This window comes from Myotis davidii, unplaced genomic scaffold (genome assembly GCF_000327345.1).
Source record: "Myotis davidii unplaced genomic scaffold, ASM32734v1 scaffold401, whole genome shotgun sequence".
Classification (NCBI taxonomy): Eukaryota; Metazoa; Chordata; class Mammalia; order Chiroptera; family Vespertilionidae; genus Myotis; species Myotis davidii.
Window position 1 is genome coordinate 2,169,268 of NW_006291020.1, and position 21,614 is coordinate 2,190,881.

The 21,614-nt window shown below is 37.0% G+C and overlaps 1 protein-coding gene across 1 annotated transcript in view; it reads right to left on the reverse strand.

Annotated features, from left to right (window-relative positions):
* DCAF6 (DDB1 and CUL4 associated factor 6) overlaps positions 1-21,101 on the reverse strand; it is a 73,026-nt gene extending 51,925 nt beyond the window's left edge. The window contains exons 1-10 of the mRNA XM_015564268.1: positions 21,078-21,101; positions 20,655-20,679; positions 19,675-19,736; positions 17,719-17,811; positions 15,036-15,221; positions 12,896-13,009; positions 10,090-10,225; positions 7,175-7,389; positions 2,930-3,023; positions 1,578-1,697 (exon numbers count right to left, since the gene is read on the reverse strand). Coding sequence (XP_015419754.1) covers positions 1,578-1,697; positions 2,930-3,023; positions 7,175-7,389; positions 10,090-10,225; positions 12,896-13,009; positions 15,036-15,221; positions 17,719-17,811; positions 19,675-19,736; positions 20,655-20,679; positions 21,078-21,101 — 1,069 coding nt within the window. The remainder of the gene's footprint in view (positions 1-1,577; positions 1,698-2,929; positions 3,024-7,174; positions 7,390-10,089; positions 10,226-12,895; positions 13,010-15,035; positions 15,222-17,718; positions 17,812-19,674; positions 19,737-20,654; positions 20,680-21,077) is intronic.
* Between the last annotated feature and the right edge of the window lie 513 nt (positions 21,102-21,614).

The window sequence follows — 21,614 nt, forward strand, 5'->3', positions numbered from 1 at the left end:
CAGATAAAGAAAAGCGAAAGGAGTTCATCCCCAACAAACCAGTATTATATGAAATGCTGGAAGGTATCCTTTAAGAAGAGGAAGAAAAAGAAAAAGGTAAAGATACAAATTATGAACAACAAATACATATCTATCAATAAGAAAAAATAAAAATCAAGTGAATAATCTGATGAACAGAATAAACTGGTGAATATAATAGAATCAGGGGCATAGAAAGGGAATGGACTGACTAACAATTCTTGGGAAAAGGGGTGTGGGGGTGCAGGAAGAGACTGGACAAAAATCGTTCACCTATGGATGAGGACAGTGGGAGGGGTAAGGGCAGAGGGTGGGGTGGGAATGGGGTGGAGGAGAGCTATGGGGGGAAAAAAGAGGAACAACTGTAATAATCTAAACAATAAAGATTTAATTTAAAAAAAATGGAGTGGACAAATCAAGTTCATGCCTTGTAAGATACAACTACCACAGAATGTCAAGTTTTTTCTTTTAATCACCATGGTTTAAATATTTCTTAAATTTAAGCAGAAATTTAGTAACTCTTCAGCAAATCCACAGTCCAAGGAATTTTTTAAAAATATTTTTTTTATTGATTTTGGAGAGGAAGGGACAGGAAGAGAAAGATAGAAACATCAATGATAAGAGAGAATCACTGATTGGCTGCCTCCTGCATGCCCCCTACTGGGGATCGAGCACACAACCCGGGCATGTGCCCTTGACCGGAATCGAACCCGGAACCCTTCAGTCCATTGGCCCATGTTCTATCGACTGAGCCAAACCAGCTAGGGCCCAAGGAATTTTTTTAAAAGTTAATTGATCTGCATGATTTAACAAAATCCACTTAGAGATGAAATTCAATAGAAATTTTTAGTTTGGGGATTTAAAATATTTTGGTGTTAACTTTTTATATGCTCACTTTTGATAGAGACAATTAACTTGCCAAAGACCACAAAGCTGGGAAGTAGTGAACAAAGATATGAAAACAGGTCAGCTAACACCAGAAACGTAATTAATAACCAATTATATAAGTAACCAAAAGCAGAAAGTATTCAATTACATAAAACTTATTTATCTACAGGGTTTTATATATTTCTACTCTAAAAAAAAAAAGGACTTAAGTGGGGACTATCAGCTGCTCTTACTGTTTTTTGAGAAAAGCAAAAAATAAGGACTAGAACTAGTGGAAACTGAAGGGACTAGTTTGTACCTCATGCCCTCTTCCTCTCCTGCTTCACACAACAGTAAGAACCTTGAGTTACTGTAGGTCTAAAACAGGGGTGGGCAAACTTTTTGACTCGAGGGCCACAATGGGTTCTTAAACTGGACCGGAGGGCCGGAACAAAAGCATGGATGAAGTGTTTGTGTGAACTAATATAAATTCAAAGTAAACATCATTACATAAAAGGGTACGGTCTTTTTTTCCAATAGTTTTATTCATTTCAAACGGGCCAGATCCAGCCCGCGGGCCATAGTTTGCCCACGGCTGGTCTAAAACATGGTGGAAACCGAATGGCAAAAATAAACCCCACTCAGTAGTTGTTACCAGCTTTCTGATGACTGTAATTAGTAAGAGCACCCACCTGTGGATCGAGATCTTCCTCGTCCTCTATTGCTTTGTGCAACCTCACTTGCTTCTTCAAACCACCTTGATAACATGTCAGACATTCTCTGCATCAATGACACATTGGGACTTTGCTCTCCTATGAAAACACAGGTCATATCAGTGAACTAGTAATAAGTCAGCATCTTTCATAAATGCAAAAACCCAGATTTGAGGGCCTTAAAATGAACATAACTTAAAAAAATCAAATTGCCCAAATAAATTCTATGAATGTGCACAGATCCACAAGAGCCATCATCACATTTCACATTAAAGTTTAAATGAGTGGCTCTCCATGTGTGTTTGAGTTCCTCAAGAACAGGATTTAGCTCCTACATCTTTGCCTAGTCTTAGGGTCACCCCACCCCTACCCAACCCACCTCTTTAGTTCTAAGAGTGCAGAGCTAGGAAGGTCTTGTGCATTGTACACTGTTGAGATTAAAAGAAAAGTTTGCCCTCTTACTTACATTTTCTTAAACTGAATTTGTTTTCATCATTTACTGTAAGCAAATTCTACATACTTGAAATTAACTGAAACTACAAGTGTTTTGTCTCTTCCCTCCCTGCTTTTCCTCCCTCAAATACACAAGTTTTCTTGAGCATTTTCAAATTAAGTATGACATCAAAACTGACAATTCATTTCTATTTTACAATCATATAATTAAAAATGGAAATCATTTGTTCTTGAATTTTCTGTGAAAATAGAATTTATCTTATACTCCATTGCCTTCAGATTATGTAGCTTTATATTTAGGTATTATAAGATAATACAAAAGATAATATACTGGGAAATATGCCTTTAATCTTGAAAGATTTCAGAAGTCATTAGAGTAACATTTTGGCTAAAGAACCAGTTATTAAAATTAATTCTATTTCAAAGTGCCATCTTAAAGCTTCCAAGGTAGTTTCTCACACTTGTCAAAGGCACCTGAGAGAAGGGTAAAAAAAATTATGTGCTATTATAAAACTCTCTGGTTGGAAACTGAGGGTTCTCATTCCATTTATATCTAAGAGAAAGGCAAAAATTAAGAAGTTTGATGACACCTGATGTTTTATGAGGCACGAGCATTCTTATACTTTCAGTGGGAATGTAAAGGGGTGCTTTTTGGGTGGGTAACTTGATAACTATCAAAGTTAAAACACACTAATCCAGTGGACCTGCCATCTCACTTGTGGGAATTTAGCTGCGACCCACTTGCATAGGTGTGCTAAGAGACGTACCAGAATGCTTGCTGCAACATCACTTATAACGGTGAAAACAATGGAAACTAGTGAAAATACTCATATTTAAATACCACAGAAGAACAAAAAAGCTGACCAAAGTATAGTTACCATCTCGCTCTCGTTCACTCTCCGGCCTGGCTCGGGGTCCAGTATCTGACCAGTCACCACGAAGCCTCAAGCGCTTCACCGGAGGCTGCCGTAACTAAAAGGTGAGGAGAACACTTGTTTGCTCACCTCTAAAGCACACTTCAAATCTAGTAGCTTCTCTCCATCCCCCTACTTTATGTACTGAGGACGCACGTAGACTGAAAGTGAGAGATGCCAAGGAAACCTTGCAAAGGAAGCCAAGGGCCCTTGGGTAGAGGCCTGCTTAGCTGCCTGTGAGCAGATGTGCTAGAGCAGAGAAGCAGGGAGAGCAGAGGAGTATGAGAACCGATGATGCAGGTCTTGGAACCACCCTACTAAGGACCTCAGTCTGGCTCTGAAAGAAGTGGGAGTCCCTTGGAGAGCTGATCAGAAGAGCAGCATGACTTGATGAGAGGATTGTGGGAAGAGTGGCAGGGGGACTGGTCAGAAAGCCCCATAATAACAAAGGAGAGAGATGCTGACATCTTGCACCAAGTAGCAGTGGTAGCCAGGGTGGTGAGTAGTGCTACAGATTTGGGATGTATATTTTAAAGACAAACTATGGGGACCAGGAAAAAATGAGAGATTGGATTCAATGCAGCAGTTCAATAATGAAGTGGGGCAGGTCTCACCCCAATAAATTCAATTTAAAAATTAGAGGAAAAGGAAAAGAGAGAAAAGACAATAAAGAGAAAAAATAATAATAAAGGAAAATGAGAAGTGAGAAACAATTGAACAAGACAAAAGAACCCTATATAATCAACAGCTAATATGCAAATGGACATCATGCCCTCGCACCCTCGCGCTAGGGACCTGAGGCCAGGCCAGGGGACCTGAGGCTGCATCCCCCTGCCTGGCAGGGCTTGATGGGGGGCCTGAGGCTGCGCCCCCCCATCTAGCACCGGGCCGGGGGACCTGAGGCTTCACCAGAGGACCTGAGGTCGTGCTCCCCGCCCAGCGCCAGGCCGGGGGACCTGAGGCTGCAGCCCCTGTCCTGTGGGGACTGACAGGGCTGTGGCTGGCTGGGTCTGGGTCTCGCACGATTTCAAGGTGCGCGTGGGTGGGCGGGGACTTGACTCTGGGTCTCGAGGCATGCCCCTGACTCTGACAGGAGGAAGGTTTTCATATACATTTTACTAATTTTCTTTCATCTCTAACACTTCTATTACAGAGAAAGGACAAATAGCAATAAAATATTTCCTCTAATTAATTCCCTTTTAATGTGCACGAATTTCATGCACCGCGCCACTAGTCTATATATATAAAAGCCTAAGTGACCAGTTGACAGGTCGCTATGACGCGCACTGACCACCGGGGGCAGACACTCAATGCAGGAGCTGCCCCCTGGTGGTCAGTGTGCTCCCACAGTGGGAGCGGCACTCAGCTGACTGGGACGAGTGTGAGCAGCTCTTCCCTGGCCGCCTGCTACTTTGCACACTACTACATCCCTTGGAAGATGTCGGATGCCAGTTTCAGCCCAATCCCCACAGACCATGCTGAAGGACCCCACTGGTGCACAAATCTAGTATACTAAATAAAAAGGGGGAAAAATTATTACAGGATATGAAGAAATAAAAAAGGCCTTCACAAATAAAATATAAAAGAAGCATAAGAAAAAAAATCACATGTATCATATATTAAACTTTTACTCATACTTTAAACCCCTGCTTAAGCTTGTCTCATGTTTCCAATGAAAATCAATTATTCCCTCCTTTGGTCTACTTATATAAAACATAATTATTACATATTATTTTATTAAGTCTTTCTTTTCCTTCCTTTTCGTTCATTCATCCATTCATTCATTCATATGTCTGCATCCACTAAACTGTAAATTCCTGAGAGGCCATGTCCTTGTCACAGTCATCCTTGATTTTCTAAAGTCTAATAGAGGACTTAGTGTATAGTAGGTACTCAGTAAATATCTGATAAATTAAGTTTGTCTGACCCCAATGGTCAAGGATGTAAAACACTGAAAGAAAAGATGGTGGGTTGAAGATGGCAACAGATTTTTAATTTCTTCTTCTATGTGTACTTTAATTGTTAGGTTGATTACAATAAGCATGATTTATTTTTATAATTTTAATACACTTTCAGAATTACTTTTCCTAATTTAGTTAACTCAACAAAGTATACTGAGAAAAACACATTCAGAAAAGAGCCAAACCCAATTGTTCGTGACTGACTCCGCCTCTTTTGCTCTGACCATACAAACATCTTTGGCTAAGTATTCTGTGGTATAAAAGCTAGTGGTATAAAAGCCACTTAAAATGTTTCTGTATTTCCAACTCTTTGTTTTTTCTTTAAAAAAATGTTTTTATTGACTTTAGGAGGAATGGAGAGGGACAGAGAGATAAACATTGATGAGAGAGAAACATCAATTGGCCGAAATAGTCACAAACTTTGACTATAACTTACTCAAGTACTTACCTCAAGAGAAAATTATACAGCAATGAAAAAAATGTCAGAGCAGATTTCATGCTTTCAATCAGACCAATAAACTTAGTTTTCATTCATCATCATGCCCTCTTCCTTGTCAATTTCCTGACTCATTTAAATCTACTGCCACATTTAAAATCCCAAGATATATTTATAGAGTAATACTATTTGTTTTCTATTTTCACAGTCTATCCTATATAATAAAAGGGTAATATACAAATTGACCAAATGGCTGAATGACCGGTCTCTATGATGCACACTGACTGCCAGGGGGCAGACGCTCAACACAGGAGCTGCCCCCTGGTGGTCAGTGAGCTTCCACAGTGGGACAGCTGCTCAGCCACTAGCCCACAAGCCAGGCTGATGGTTGGCGAGTGCAATGGCGGTGGCGGGAGCCTTTCCTGCTGCCTCCGCGGCATCAGTCGGATATCCCCCAAGGGTTCCTGGACTGCTAAAGGGCACAGGTTGGGCTGAGGGAACCGCTTCCCGCCACCCTCGCTCGAGTGCACAAAAGTCATGCACCAGGCCTCTAGTAATTTTAATAATTGAATTCAGTTTAGCATCTCACAGCAATTACAAAATTGTGTTCTTTAGTACCTTTAAAATGTGTTCAGTAAAAGGAGTTGGGCCAATACTAAAAAGGCCACTAATAATTAACAAAAAGCAACAATTTTAAGACATTTCAAAAGCCAGAGTACAGTGATTAAACATAGGACATTATAAAATAAAAAAGCCAAGGTGAAAACCATGAGAGGGAAAGAAGCTTATAGGTGAAAACAAACATTTTCCTACTGTTGTGAAATGTCAAGGATATATTATTTGTTTTTTTCCTTTCGTAAGTAAGAAAATGGTTAACCCAATTCTGTGTGTGTGTGTGTGTGTGTGTGTATGCTTTAATTTACCTTTTTCTCACTCCCTCATATGTATTTTGTGACATGTACCTAGGGATAATGTAATCCTATATAATAAAAAGCTAATATACAAATTAACTGAATGGTGGAACGCCTGGTTGCTATTACCTGCACTGACCACCAGGGGGCAGACGCTCAATGCAGGAGTTGCCCCTGGTGGTCAATGCGCCCCCACAGGGGTAGTGCTGCTCAGCCAGAAGCTGGGCTCATGAGTAGAGAGTGCAGTGGCAGTGCTGGGAGCCTCTTCCACACCCATGGCAGTGCTAAGAGATCCCTTGGGGGATATCTGCCATCTTAGGCCCACTCCCCTGCAGGCCTAAGTCAGCAGGCAAACATCCCTCGAGGGGTCCCAGACTGTGAGAGGGTGCAGGCCGGGTTGAGGGACCCCTCTCCCCAAGTGCATGAATGTTGTGCATTGGACCTCTAAGTAGGTTATAATTGTGAAAGAGAGGCAGTCTTTGGAGCAGAGGGGACTGCTAGCCACATATGAATAGTAAACGGTAACAGGTAAAACTCCTATTAGTGCATAACCATAAACATGTAGTCTCCTGGAAATCTGTATATCACATTTTTTATTTTAACTGCCTTTTCTGTAACTGTTAGACCTGTGGCTATTTCTTACTGCTACTGTGCAACCTCATAGTTAACGAAGCATTTTGTTATTAAATATTTTATCTTTAAAAATATTTTACAATACTTCTTTCTAGAGCCTTTCCTTAATTATTAGCTCCTGTTCCTTCATGTATGTTTTGTATCCTTATTTCCTAGACTGTAAGTGCCTTGAAAATTAGCTCTATTTTTTGACGCCCTTTAGGCCCCAGAAGTCACTGAATTAGTATTTTCTGAGTAAAATAAAGAAGATGGTTTTGAATAAACTTACCTCTTCCCTTCTCTCTTCTGCAGAAGGAGTTCGAAGTTCTCGTGCGGTGTCATCTTTGGGGTCAAAAAGGTAGATATAATCTGAAGAGTAGCTAACGAGAATCTCCTGACCATCTTCACTGTAACACAGAGACGTCACCCTGCAGGACTTGTTGTTAAGATGAGAAGGGAGAAAACGGGCAACCATTCCAGCAGTCCCCCGGCCTGCATAATTTCCTAAAGTAAGAAAACAGGAAGGTGTTTAAAATTCATGTGTTTGAAGAAAAACACTTTAAAAACACTTAATCTGCACGAGGAGATAGGTGATTTAATGTAGCAATAGAAATCAAAGCTATCATTCTATATCTAGAAGAGGGTCTTTTTTCAATAACCAGATTTTATAACAAAATAAAAAAGAATGCAGTACAAAGGAAACATACCTTTTAAAAAAATTCATGATCATCTGGAATTCCAGATTATAATATTTTATTGGAAATATGACTTATTTAACCAATTAAATAATTTATGGTTATAGTCATACTAAGTCATCTTCTAAAAATTCTCCCCAAATTAATATACTTTTTATAAGATAAATAGGAAAGCTGCTATTTATTAGTATACTAGCTAAAAGAATGCAGTATCCCTTTAAACTGATTTACCTTCTACTTTTTATGTTTTTTAAAAATTGAACTGTTGTGAAATTTTTTTCTTCTAAGACTACAGAGTGGCAATACTATGCCAGTTTTAATTCACTGTAATGGTCATGAATACAATGCAATATGGCAGAGAGGGTACAATGGGGACTCAGGAATGCTCAACTCTAAGAATCTAAACTATACACCGAGTTGTACAATCCTGCACAATGAGGTTTTACGCCCAAAATGTCAACTGGGTCCCACCTGTTGAGAAACAATAATGAAGCCTGTAATTTCATATTTAATACTGTTTCCCTAAATGTGCATATTCAAATAGACAAGACTCCTCAATCGAGAAAAAAATAATCTCCTCTAGCCTTTCCATTTCAATAACCATTTTTAATGGACATAAATGACAATGAGATTGGCACTGTGTTCATTTCTGGCCAGGTCCACTTATATTTTTAGTAATATAATTTATGTGAATATATATTTGATGTTTGGGTATGTGAGTGTTTAAGCATTCCTGGCTTCCTTTACTGAGAAAATACTAATGGAGGTTGGCTCTGAATTGGTAATTTAAGAAGTGGTTTGATCCCATAACGGATGAGGAGTTCGAGATGAGGAGTTGAAGGCAGATTCAGGTTCGGTGCTGTAGCATCACTGATAACAGCACTTTACATCGGCTAAGCAGGCATCAACATATCTATCCATTCACACACACCCACATCACTGCTCTTTCCTGATGTGTCTCTCCACCATGCTTACTGTTCTCCTCTTAATTTAAAAAATGGCAAAGAGAAATTAGGGAAACCAAGTGTTGTGGGCTGAATAGTGTTCCCCCTCCACACACACAAATTCATGTCCACCAGAACCTCAGAATGTGGCCCTATTTGGAAATAACATCTTTGTAGGTGTAATTAGTACAATGAGGTCATACTGGCTTAGGGTCCTTGCTGGGGTTCAACCCCAGCAGGTCAAGGGGTTTTCAAAGGTGTGGATGGAGTCAGCGAAGAAGGAATGACACGGAGACAGCGTTCAGTTGATCAGCAGCCTTGCCAGGATCTCTAGCCACAATCTCCAGCCAAGTTCTGTGTCCATGTTCTCTTGCTAGGTTCTCCAGCCACATTATCCAGGTTCTCCAGCCAGGTTCTGTAGCCATGTTCTCTCGCTAGGTTCTCCGGCCAGGTTCAGTCGCCAGGTTCTGTAGCCGGCTTCTGCAGCCAGGGTTTTATTCCCTCCCTAACTTCAGGGGAAAATCTCTACCTGGGGAAACAACCTTTCTCAGAGAGGTGACCTTGGTTAAAACACATAGTGCCAAGAAGGTGAGCAAATATATTAAGAACAGTATGCCATATATGCCAGGTCCCTTGAAACAGCAAGGATGGACCGGCTCCCGGCAGGTCCTAAACCTAGTATGACCAGTGTTCTCAGAAGAGAGAAATATGGACACAGACACACCCAGGGCAGAAGGCAGGTAAATATGGAAACAGATTGATGTAATACATTTAAAAGCCAAGGGATGCTAAGGATTGCCAGCGGCAACCATAAGGAAGCAAGGAGAGCCCTGGCTGGGTAGCTCAGTTGGTTAGAACATTGTCCCCATATGCCAAGGTTGCAGGTTCAATTCCTGGTCAGGGCACATACAAAAATCAACCAATGAATGCATAAATGAGTGGAACAAATTGATCTTCCTTTCCTTCTTCCTCCCTTCCTCCTCCCCACCCCCTTCCTCTTTCTTTCTAAAATCAATTTTAAAACTTTAAAATAAAAAAAACAGCAAGGAGAGAAGCACATAATAGATTTTCTCTGAGAGCCTCCAGCACAAAATGACCCTGCAAAACCCTCTTTAGCCTCTGAATTATGAGACAATAAATTTGTTATTTTAAGCCACCTAGTATACAGCCCTAGGAAACTAATATAGTTAGCCCTCAATATCTGCGGATTTCAAACCTACACATTCAACCACCCGTGAAGGAAAACAGTACTTTCCACTGGTGGAGGGCTGACCATACGCACTTTTTAAAGCCATTTTATAAAGGACTTGGGCGTCCGAGGGCTCCTGGAACCATCCCCTGGAGATAGTGAAGGACAACTATACATCAAGTGCTTTTTAAAGTGATAAACTGCAAAAGTACCACCCCAACAGGATCATAAAAACTTAGTGAAATGCTGTTTTTATAATACATATTATTTAAAAACATTCTACATACTAAATTGTAGTAAAATTTTTAAATGTAAATGTCTTATTTATTTTCTGAATTGACAGAGTCTTGTATTTCTTTAATATATATCTTTGTACCTGTAGCTCTTGTGCCCAGCATTCTCCGATCATATATTCGGACTGAGCTATCAGAACAACCCACAGCAAGGTAATATGGTATTGGCGGACAAATCGCTACAGAAGTAGCAGCACGTCGGCAGTTAATTAGAATGTCCTACAAAAGATAAAATAGCAGCAGTTACATAGAGCTTTACGGTAGAGATGATACTATATTGAAAAAGGTTTTCTTCAATGAGAAGAAAAGAAACTTTTTCAGAAATCCCAATTCAGTAAGTATGACACTGAAAGGGGGAAAACGTGGTTTCCTTTCATTTTTCAGATTTCTTTCTATCAATAAGTTTCTAACACATTCAGCTTATGTGAAAGGAAAATAAATACATCCAGTCAATATTCCTCCTCAGCAGTTTATCACTCTAAGAAAAACTGTTTTCTTTACAGTTTGCTATATAACTCCAAAACTGACCTCTAATACAAATTTTATGCTTTCCTTATGGACCAAGCAAAGAAAGAAAACATATATGGAAAACTACATTTAATTAGAGATTTAAAAACAACCAATAATTGAATAATGCAAAATAAATTCTGAAGAGGAAAAAAATAAAAATTGTTCCCAGGTATAAGACTCAAACATCAGCTAAATCAACAGCAGCTACAAAAGAGCTGGTAATATTTCAAGAAACTCATCATTAATCATGGTTTAAATCCTTTCTCAAAACTAGCTGCACTTCAGATAATAATATAATACAACTTGAATTATTTCTCAGAAATGCCCCCTAAATATCTTGATGCTTATGACTAATAAACATCTTCAGAAATGTAAAATACTCACATTTGTAATGTAACCACATTAGAAATGCTGCTGTTTTTGGTCCACTGGACAGTAAAGATGGAGGTATAATCTACCTTTATCTATGATAAGTACTAATTATTCTATATGGTACTTACATTATTTTAGTCCTGTTACTACTAAAATATAACAAAGTATTAATAACTGATTTTAAACTTTTATACTTTTAACTTGTAAAATCTTTCTCCTTACCAGCTCAAATACAAGTTCAACCTCTCTCTCTCTCTCACACACACACACCCCCCCTATAAAATACAGATTTTACTATAATGTCACTATTTATCTCTCTATAAGCATTAAAAAATGTAAGAGTTATGACCCAGAACACATATCCTTAAGGTGTTCTGTTAATTTTATACTATTTTGTCTGTGATGCGAGCTCCTCACTCTTCTCAGTACAGTTGTGTATTTAGAATACATTCACCTCATGTTTTATTTATTTAATTATTGACCTCAAAACATTATTCCTATTACACAGAATTTGTTCACCTAATGCCTTCTATAATTCTGTTTTAGTAGTTAAGGATTACTTTAGGTGCCAGTTTTTCTTCGTACTTTGGCCTCTACTCATTTTTATATATAAAGGAATAAAAAGTTTTATTAAGGTAAATTTTAACAATGTTTTCACTTACTAGCTTTGCTTTCATCTTTATTTTTACCGGGTTTTTGGTTATAAAAGCACAATTAAATCTTACGTGCACACTAAAATATGTCTTAAAAGAATTTGCCATAACAAATTTTAGTATCTACCATTTACTGAGAAACAGGAATACCAAATACCCTTGTAAACAATCTGATATTTTAGACTTATTCTGCCTTTTATATATTAGTTCAATGCTTTCCTAGTTGTGTGTGTGTACATATATATATAACATAAAAACGGACTTAAAAATCGTACATTTAAAATTTCTTAATTTCTATTTTTTTCTGTTTCAATATAGAAAATAATCTCTCCAACCCCCGCAAGAATGTTAATAATAGTAACTGGTTTAATTAGCAAGCACTTAACCAGTAATTCTTCTTTAGGGGAGGTGGACACTTTCAGTAAAAATATATTTAGCAATACTTTCTTATTTCATTTAGTACTTCAAAATGATCTGAGAAAAAAAGCCACTGTTTCTAAATAACATTTGGGGTTAACTGTCTGGGGCCATTACGTGATTTCTCAGGCCTTTTTCAAGTTTAAAATAGTATTAAAAGTACAAAATTGATAGTGAAGCTATGCCTATAGAGAAGTGTGCTAAATCTGAATGAACACATTGATAGAATGGTATCTTGTTATTTTAAAAAAAGAGAACATATAATTGTTGGTTTAAAAGCCAGGGTAAAAACAAAGAGAAGACACTAAACTACCACACACTTTCATCACGGCTATTGGTGAGCCACAATTATCTCCATAAGTGGGATATATTGATAAATGCTCTAGTTTTTATAACACTAGAGCATATACTGAAAAATTCTCATATATATAGTATTTGAAATGTACAATAAAAATACAAGTTCCCTAACTTCACTATTAACATTTTGATGTAAAAAACTTGATTATAAAATATATGCTACTGAAGATTTTTGCAAAACAACTCTCCCATTATCTCGATAATCCAGAGATAACTTAACTATTCAATTTTTTTTTAATCCTCACCTGAGGATATTTTTAATTTTGATTTTCTAGAGAGAGTGGAAGGGAAGGAGAGAGGGAGGGAAGAGCGAGCGAGGGAGGGAGGGAGGGAGGGACGGGGGAGAGAGAAACATCAATGTGAGAGAGGCATAGATTGGTTGCCATACACATATGCCCGGACCCTCAGGGATCGAACCTGCAACCCAGGTACGTGCCCTTGAACAGGAATCAAACCTGCAACCCTGGAGTGCATGGGCCGGTGCTCTAACCACTGAGAAATATCGGCCAGGGCTTACTGTTCCAATTTTAATTATAATCTTAAATATTTTGCATCATTTATACAACAAGTTGATTCTTACATCTTTGCAATCTTCTTTTGTGCAACTAGTTTTGATGCGCGTATCAAACCACCTAACAGTTCCGTCTTCACCACAAGAGAGGAAAGTATGCGGGTCATTGGGTACAGTCATAATCTGAAGAAGAGAGCAAAAGTCCAGGTATTCTTATTGAACACTTAAACAGATGGCTTTGGCAAACATTCCTACTGTTTTATAAAATGATTAAGGCAAAAGCAACTAAGTCAAAACAGTAAATTACATATAGAAATATGCAAGAAGTAATCAATTAATATGACTCATTACTTGGAAGTTTGCAACAAATGTTCCTGAAGATAGAAAGTTCTTTAAAATTATAAACTTCTAACAGCTTTGACAAGAAAAATTTTTCCCTAGGAAACTTGTTCAAACTATTCAAAGCCTAATTTTTATGATTTCTGGATATAAATTTGTAATTGTACTATAAACACATTACAGTTTTCTTCTATGTTAATGTTTAAGAAAACTATAAGATGCTGAGTTGATTAAAGCATTTAAATTGACGTCTCAAAAATTTTGACAAAATTTCATGATTAAGACACTCAACAAGCTAGGAAAGGGAGGAAATTACCTCAACATAAACACCATATATGAGAAGCTCATGGCTAACATCATATTCAACTAGAGGCTTGGTGCATGAATTCGTGCATGGGTAGGGTCCAGCCCGCCCGCCCCAATTGGGGCAATATGGCCTAGCCGGCTGGGGGGAGGGGATGCAGGAGGTTGGCTGGCCAGTCCTGCCCCCTGGTCGAACTCCTGGTCAAGGGGACAATTTGCATATTAGCCTTTTATTATATAGGATGGTGAAAAACTGAAAGCTTTCCCTTTCAGATCAGGGACAAGACATGAATGCCCACTCTCATTACTTCTATTCAATACAGTATTGAAAGTTCTAGCTAAAGCAAGAAAAAAGAAATAAAAGTAATCGAAATTAAAAAAGCAAAATTGTCTCCGATTGAAGATGACATGGTCTTATATGTATACTATTCTAAAGATTCCACACCAAAAAAACCATTAAAACTAATAAATAAATACAGCAAAGTTGCAGGTTAACAAATCAACACAAAAATCAATTGTGCTTCTTCTAAGCACTAACAATAAACAATCTGGAAATGAAATTAAGAAAACAACCTCATTATATTACAAGCAAAAAGAGTAAAATACTTAGGAATAAACTTATTCGAGGAGGTGAAAGTCTTGTATACAAAAAAACTACAAAGCATGCTGAAAGAAATTAAAGAAGATACACACAAATGAAAAGACATCTATGTTCATGAATTAGAAGACTTAATATTGTTTAAATGTCCATACTACTCAAGGTGACCTAGATTTAATGCAATTTCTATGAAAATCCCTGTGGCATTTTTTTTTTACAGAACCAGGAAAAAAAAATCTTAAAATTCATATGGAACTTCAAAGGACACAAAATAGCCAACACAATTGGGACAAAGAAAAATGAAGCTGGAGTCCTCATTCTTGCTGCTTTCAAAAAGTATTACAAAGCTATTGTAGTTAAAACATTACCAGTATTATAGTCTTGACAAAAAAGACTTTATGCAGGACAGTGATAAAGTGTGTAAGAGGTGAAAGCCCAGTAGAGAGCCCTGAAGCACAATACAGAAGCATCTTTTAAAGGCTGGCTGACACCTGTTTGCCAAGAGTATGGTTGCTCACATAATTACTATTACTCACAGCTTACTTCTTATTACTATTACTCATAGTTTATTTCTTAACTTTATTCCCAAGCTTATCAAGACCCATTCTCTCAAATACTTTACTGAAATCTAGATATTCTGTCAATAATTTCTTTGCCTACAAATTCACAAAGGAGTGTATATACACATACACAAATCTGCACATACTAGAGGCCCAATGCATGAAATTCATGCAAGAGTAGGCCTTCCTTCCCCCGCTGCTGGCACCATCTTCCCTCTGGCACCCAGGACCCAGGCTTCCCTCCAGTCCCCGGCTTTGTCCAGAAGGATGTCCGGAATGACATCCAGTCTAATTAGCATATTACCCTTTTATTATTACAGACGTACTATGTACATACACGCACCATACACACACTTACACAAAAACATACACATATGTATTACATATATAATTATAATTAATACTGCACCTCATAGGTAGTTCCATAATGGCACGTAAATTGGCATTGTCTGTTAGTTTCTGCATCTTGCTCAACATTGGTATAATATATTACTCCATCTCCAGAGCAGGAAATAATCTGCTTATCATTTGTGCATGGTAAGAACTTTGCGCTGAAGATATTTGCTCGGTGCCCTGAACGAATTGTTGTCAAAACCTAAAACATACAAAGAAGGTAATTCTTGGCAATGCATTATTTCCTAGAAATAAACATTCATATTTAACATAAGCATAGCCAGGAATAAAGCCTCATTAACATTTTTATCTCAATGAATATTACCATTTGATTTGATTATAATTAGAAAAAAAAGAAATCAAAATCACTCATATTTTCTTTTTTCCCTCTGAGATGTGAAGAATTTTGATGACCATTTTGGATAGAACGCTTCACTATCAAGGCAGTTATCTGTTACTTTTAGTACTATTTTAAAAGCGATTTGTTATTTTTAGGACTATTTAATCAAGCATCTTTTCATTGTCTTCAATGGGAGGATTGATCCAAATAAACTAGCCCATCATTTTTGGAAAACAAAACTTCTCTTTTTAATATATTTGAGATTTATTACATATATGATTAAGATATACCACTAATAAGAAACACCTCTAATCTCTTAACTCTCTAGGTAGTGTTTTGAAACTTTCATTAGCCATAAATTAATCTTCCCATGAATTCAAAGAATCTAAAACTACAGTGGAACTATAAGAAAAGATTTAACTCAGGATCAAAAAACTGTTTTCCTTATGTAATGAATCATTAGTCTTTTACAATAAAAATATTCCTTGTATGATACCAAATTTGGAACTATTAAAACCACTATGTGAAAAAGATAGTCTCCCTATACCTAAAATCTCTGAAAGTATTACCTGATTAATCATTTCTCAAATTGGAAATGAGGATCGGTAATGAGCAATTGCTTTTTCAAATAAATATAATCTACTAGGAACCATGCATAAAGCAAATATCATTTTTAAAAAAGCAATTAAAAGAGAAACACCTGATCTTTTAAAAATTATGCCATTGGGCTTTTTTAAAAAAAAATAATATATATATATCCTACAGGGGAGCCCGAAACCTGGGCATGTGCCCTTGACCACATTTGAACCCAGGGCCCTTCAGTCCACAGGCCGATGCTCTATCCACTGAGCCAAACCAGCTAGGGCCCATTGGGCATTTTCACAAAATAACTAAAAGCAGGGATTTGCAGAGATATTTATACACTGACGTTCACAGCAACATTATTTACAACAGACAAAAGCAAAAGCAACCCAAGTGTCCACTGATAGATGAATGGATAAATAAAATGTAGTCTATCCACACAACGGAATATTATTCAGCTTTAAAAAGGATGGAAAATCTGACACATGCTGTAATGTGGGTGAACATTGAGAAAATTATGCTGAGTAAAATTAGCCAGTCACAACAGGACAAATACTGCATAAACCTATGGGAAGTTCATTAACATCAAACTACGGCCAGCAGCACCAGCTGTTGTACCTAGAAGTAGATGCAGTACCTAGAGTAGTCAAATTCAGAGAGACAGAAAGTAGAATATTGGTTGTGGGCTGGGGGGAGGGTTGCCGGGAGGGGAACTCCGGTTTAATAGGCAGAGTCTGAGTTCTGCAAGATGAAGAGTTCTGTAGCTGGATGGGAGTGATGGTATCACAATAGGTGAATGTATATAATGTCACTGAGCTGAACTCCTAAAAATGGTTAATTTTATGTTATGTGCATTTTATCACAATTTAAAAAAAAATATAACGCTCTGCATTTTTTAAAGAAATTCCGTTGGTACCTAGATGAGTGCTTTGTATATTATAAGCACTGAAATTCTAATGATCAGGAATTTCTCCACTGTAAGAAAAAGGTTGTCCTAGTAATTACAGGCCTACGAGAAGTAGAGCTTGAAAACATCAAGTTTCCCTCTGGTAAGCCAGCACAATTAAGCAAAGCTGTCTCTGAAATAAAATTGTGACCTATCTTTTCCATCAAGGACAGCCTCAATGTGAACCTCTCTTTAGGCTGAAGGACCACAAACATTTATTTAAATATCGTAACTGTTTGTAGGAATAAAAAATACATAACTATTTATTCTGTAAGATTGATACTATTAAAAAAGGGTGCCCGTCTACCATGTTCTCACTGACATAAAAATAGCTGCACATCCCTTCTATGTAAGAAGTCAGAGGAAGAGCCAGTAAGAACCAGAACACAATCCTGGTTCATAGTCCAGCTTACTGAACTGAAGAAACAAGTCACTAGAACCTAGCGACTGTTTTTAAACTGATAAATCCCGTTTCTTACACTGCTTGGCTGAAAATTAGTTTCTCTGAGCAGAAAGGAAAAAAATCACATTGCCTCCCTGGCCCCCAAAGAATGGTTTATTGAGATAGTATCACTTTTGGCAATTTTATCCACTTAGATAACATGAAGCATGCTTAAGTATTCTAGAGTCAAAAAACAGAAGGAAACCTAACGTTTTCCAAAGGAAAGTAGGGGACCTGGCTGTAATAACTTATAAATTATATAACAAATGTGAGCAAAATAAGAATATTCTATTACAAATGCCCAGTCCATGATTATTTACAATTTCTTGATTTCTAGTTTCTTGATTTTTCTCTCTCTCATGAAATTGTAGATTTTATAAACCACTTACCTTTCTGCTGTAAGGATTACTAATTACTAACTTGGTGTCATCTGAGCCAGATAAAATATACTCTCCAGTCTCATTCCAACAGATTGTATTAACCTAAAAAGAAAGCAAAAAAAGGGGTTGCAGCAAACTGAACATAAAAACAAGTATGAATCTTTTACTTAACTGATGGTTCAAAATTTATATCACTAATGAGGTTGTGTATACGGAAAATAGTATTTATCAATTTACTTCCTGAAAGTACATGCTGACTACTATTTAGCAAACACAATATTCTGAATATTCACAATGAAATGTCATCTCTCTTAAATTTTATTATTAAATTATTTTAACAAATTCATTTTCTATCCAGAGACATAAAACTGGGTCACATAAAAAGGAATTAGAAAAACTTACTACAACGCTGCAGTGATCAAGGCTGTGTGGTGCTGTCCTAACCATAAGCACACATCAACAGAATGGAACTGACAGTCAGAAATAAACCCTTACATTCTTGGTCAAGTAATTTTTATCAAGGAGTCTAAGACTACTCAATGGAGAAAGAACAGTTTTCTCAACAAATGACGCTGGGACAACTGGATATACCCAAGCAAAAGAATGAATTTAGACCCCTACTTCACACCATATATAAAAACTAACTGAAAATGATCAAACATTTAAATGTAATAGCCAAAACGATGAAACTATTAGAAGAAAACAGGTGTAAATATTCACGAAAACTAAAACCAAAATGAGTTACTATTTCACACCTATTAGGATGGCTATAATAATTTTAAAAAAACACACAGAAAGTAAGAGTTGGTGAGGATATCAAGAAATTGGAGGCCTTATACATTGCTGGAAAGAATGCAAAATAGCACAGCTCTTTGGAAAAGTGTGGCAGCACCTCAAACCTGACACAGAGCTGTGCTGTGACCCACTAATTCCACAACAAGGTCTATATGCAAGAGAAAAGAAAACATGTCACACAAAAACTTGTACACAAAAGTCCATGGGTGCATCATTCATAAAAACCCAAAGGGAAACCAACCCAAATATTATAAACAAAATGGGACTGCCCGTTTGCTTATAACAAAATATCTGCACAATGAAATATTATTCAGCCACATTACCTGTATTGTGACATGGACAAACCCTGAAAACGTTAATGATAGTGAAAGAAGCAAGTCTGAAAAGCCACATGTGTTATTCTATTTACATAAAAAGTCCAGAAGAGGCATATCTAATGAAGGCCAACAGCTAGGTGGGGAGGGCATGGGAATGACTGATAAATGGTACAAACTTATGCTTCAGATGCTGGAAATATACTAGAATTAGATAGTGGTGACGGCGGTACCACATAATGATTATATTTTAAAAACCACTGAATTATAGGGGAGATAAATGGTGATGGAAGGAGACCTGACTTGGGATGGTGAACACACAAGACAATATACAGTGTATTAGAGAACTGTACACCTCAAACCTATATAATTTTATTAACCGATGTCACCCCAATACAGTCAATAAAATAGATACATAAATAATATAAAAAATAAAAATAAAATGCTGTATTACTCATTAAGATGGGTGAATTTTATGGTATATGAGCTATATCAAAATTTTAAAAAAAGAATTAGACTTCCACTTTTAGTCAAGATGGAGTAACATGGACCATCTCTACTTTAAAAAACACCTAACAAATACTTTTCCAAATTCAAAATCACTTTAATGTAAAACTTTATTCTCCCAGTTTATTGGCCAGTCACAATCTCTTCAGGAAAACTGGGGAATTTTTTTTTAAGATTTTAAAATTGATTTTTAGAGAGAGGAGGGAGAAGGAGAGAGAGAGAGAAACATCAATGGGCTGCTTCCTTCATGAACCAGCAATCTTTCAGTGTGCAAGACTGGGGCATTTTATCAAACATTTAAATACGCAGTTTTAAAGTCCTTAACGGTTGAAAAACAACGATTACTTACACAGCCATCATGCACATTCAGGGTTGCTTCAAGTTTTAATCTTTGGATAAATTCTCTTCTTCCTGTTTCAAAAGAAAGAAAGAACTAAATATACCCTACCATTTATTGCTGCGGAAAGTAGAACACTGAAGTTAAGAGCCTAGGATCTGGCATAAGTAGATTCAAGCTCTAATTTCAACTCTTCCACTTATAAGCTAAGTGAAATTGGGCAAATTAACCTCATCCTATGCCAGTGATGGCAAACCTTTTGAGCTCAGCATGTCAGCATTTTAAAAAACCCTAACTTAACTCTGGTGCCGTGTCACATATAGAAATTTTTTGATATTTGCAACCATAGTAAAACAAAGACTTATATTTTTGATATGTATTTTATATATTTAAATGCCATTTAACAAAGAAAAATCAACGCAAAAAATGAGTTCGCGTGTCACCTCTGACACACGTGTCATAGGTTCGCCATCACTGTCCTATGCCCTAGTTTCCTCATTAGAGTACCTACCTACCTCTTATAAAGGGTGTCCCAAAATTCATGCAAGAAGTAATTTTGATAGAAAAACACAAGTTTATAATGAAAAATTGTAAATTTTTTATTGATTCATAAATTCTACAGTATAAAATTATGTACTCACCAATTATGGCCCAGGAGCAGGGACAATGAAGACCAATGTTCAACAAAAGAGTGCGTATGTGCCAGCAAAGCCATGGAGGCCATTTACCCGATATGCTATTCTCCATACATAACCCTATACTGTATACTTTATGAATCAATAAAAAATTTACAATTTTTCATTATAAACCTGTTTTCTCTATCAAAATTACTTCTTGCGTGAATTTTGGGACACCCTTTAGTTAGTGTAAGGATTGAGTGATTTCAAGGACATGAAGCGCTTACTTAGCAGTGTCTGGACCACAGCAAACACTCAAGGTTCCCTTCATTAACTCATTCATCCAACAAATACATCAATACTTAGTGTACTTACTCTGTTGCAAGTAGTATTCTAGGAGCTAGGAATATGGTGGTAAAACAAAACAGAAAAAGATCCCTGTCCTCTAGTGAGGGATGAAAGACAGTAACAATATGGCACGTGGTGAAGGTGCTACATGGAGAAGTAAAGCGGAGAAAGGGGTGAGAGAGGCCTGGAGGTGGAGGATGGGGTTTTCAATTTCAATAGGGTGGCGCACAGTGCTTGTTAGATGCCACCTCTACTTAAACACATCTCCATTTGAGAAATGCTAAAGTATTTCAAAGCTCACTTTACAATGATGAAATGTGGCAGCAAAAAATAAAATCAACCTAAATGTCCATCAATATAGCACAATAGTTAAAATACTACAAAAATAGAATATGTTCCTTCTTTGAAAAAGAGAAATATGTTTCCCTTTAAGACATGAATCATCTTTACCAAAGATGGACCAAAAAGCTTCATGTTTATTCAGAAACTGTAATGAAAGGAAGCTGAGTATGTGACAAAGAGCGATAATTAGCTAAGTAATCAGGCTGATGAAATCTCGGATAAAATTAAATTTGACTATGCTCTCTGTATACTGTCACAGGGACAGATTTCTTTATTATGTTTTCTCACCATTCTACATAAAGATCAGCATCTTCTTTGAAGCCAAATTGTTTTCTTTCTCCTTCCGTGTAACAGGCAAGATGGCTAGAGGATGAACATATGGATTAAAAAATAATTTCTTTTTGTGTGTGGGTTCCAAAACTCTTTGGAATAAAACAATTGACAGAAATCCAGTAAGGTATTTTCCTTTAACTTTTCAAATCTGATTTTCAGTTATAAAACATTACTAATAGCAAATTTTTAAAAAAATATTTTTTTTATTGATTTCAGAGAGGAAGGGAGAGAGCAATAGAAACATCAATGAGAGAGAATCACTGATTGGCTGCCTCCTGCACGCCCCACCCTGGGGATTGATCCCAAAACCTG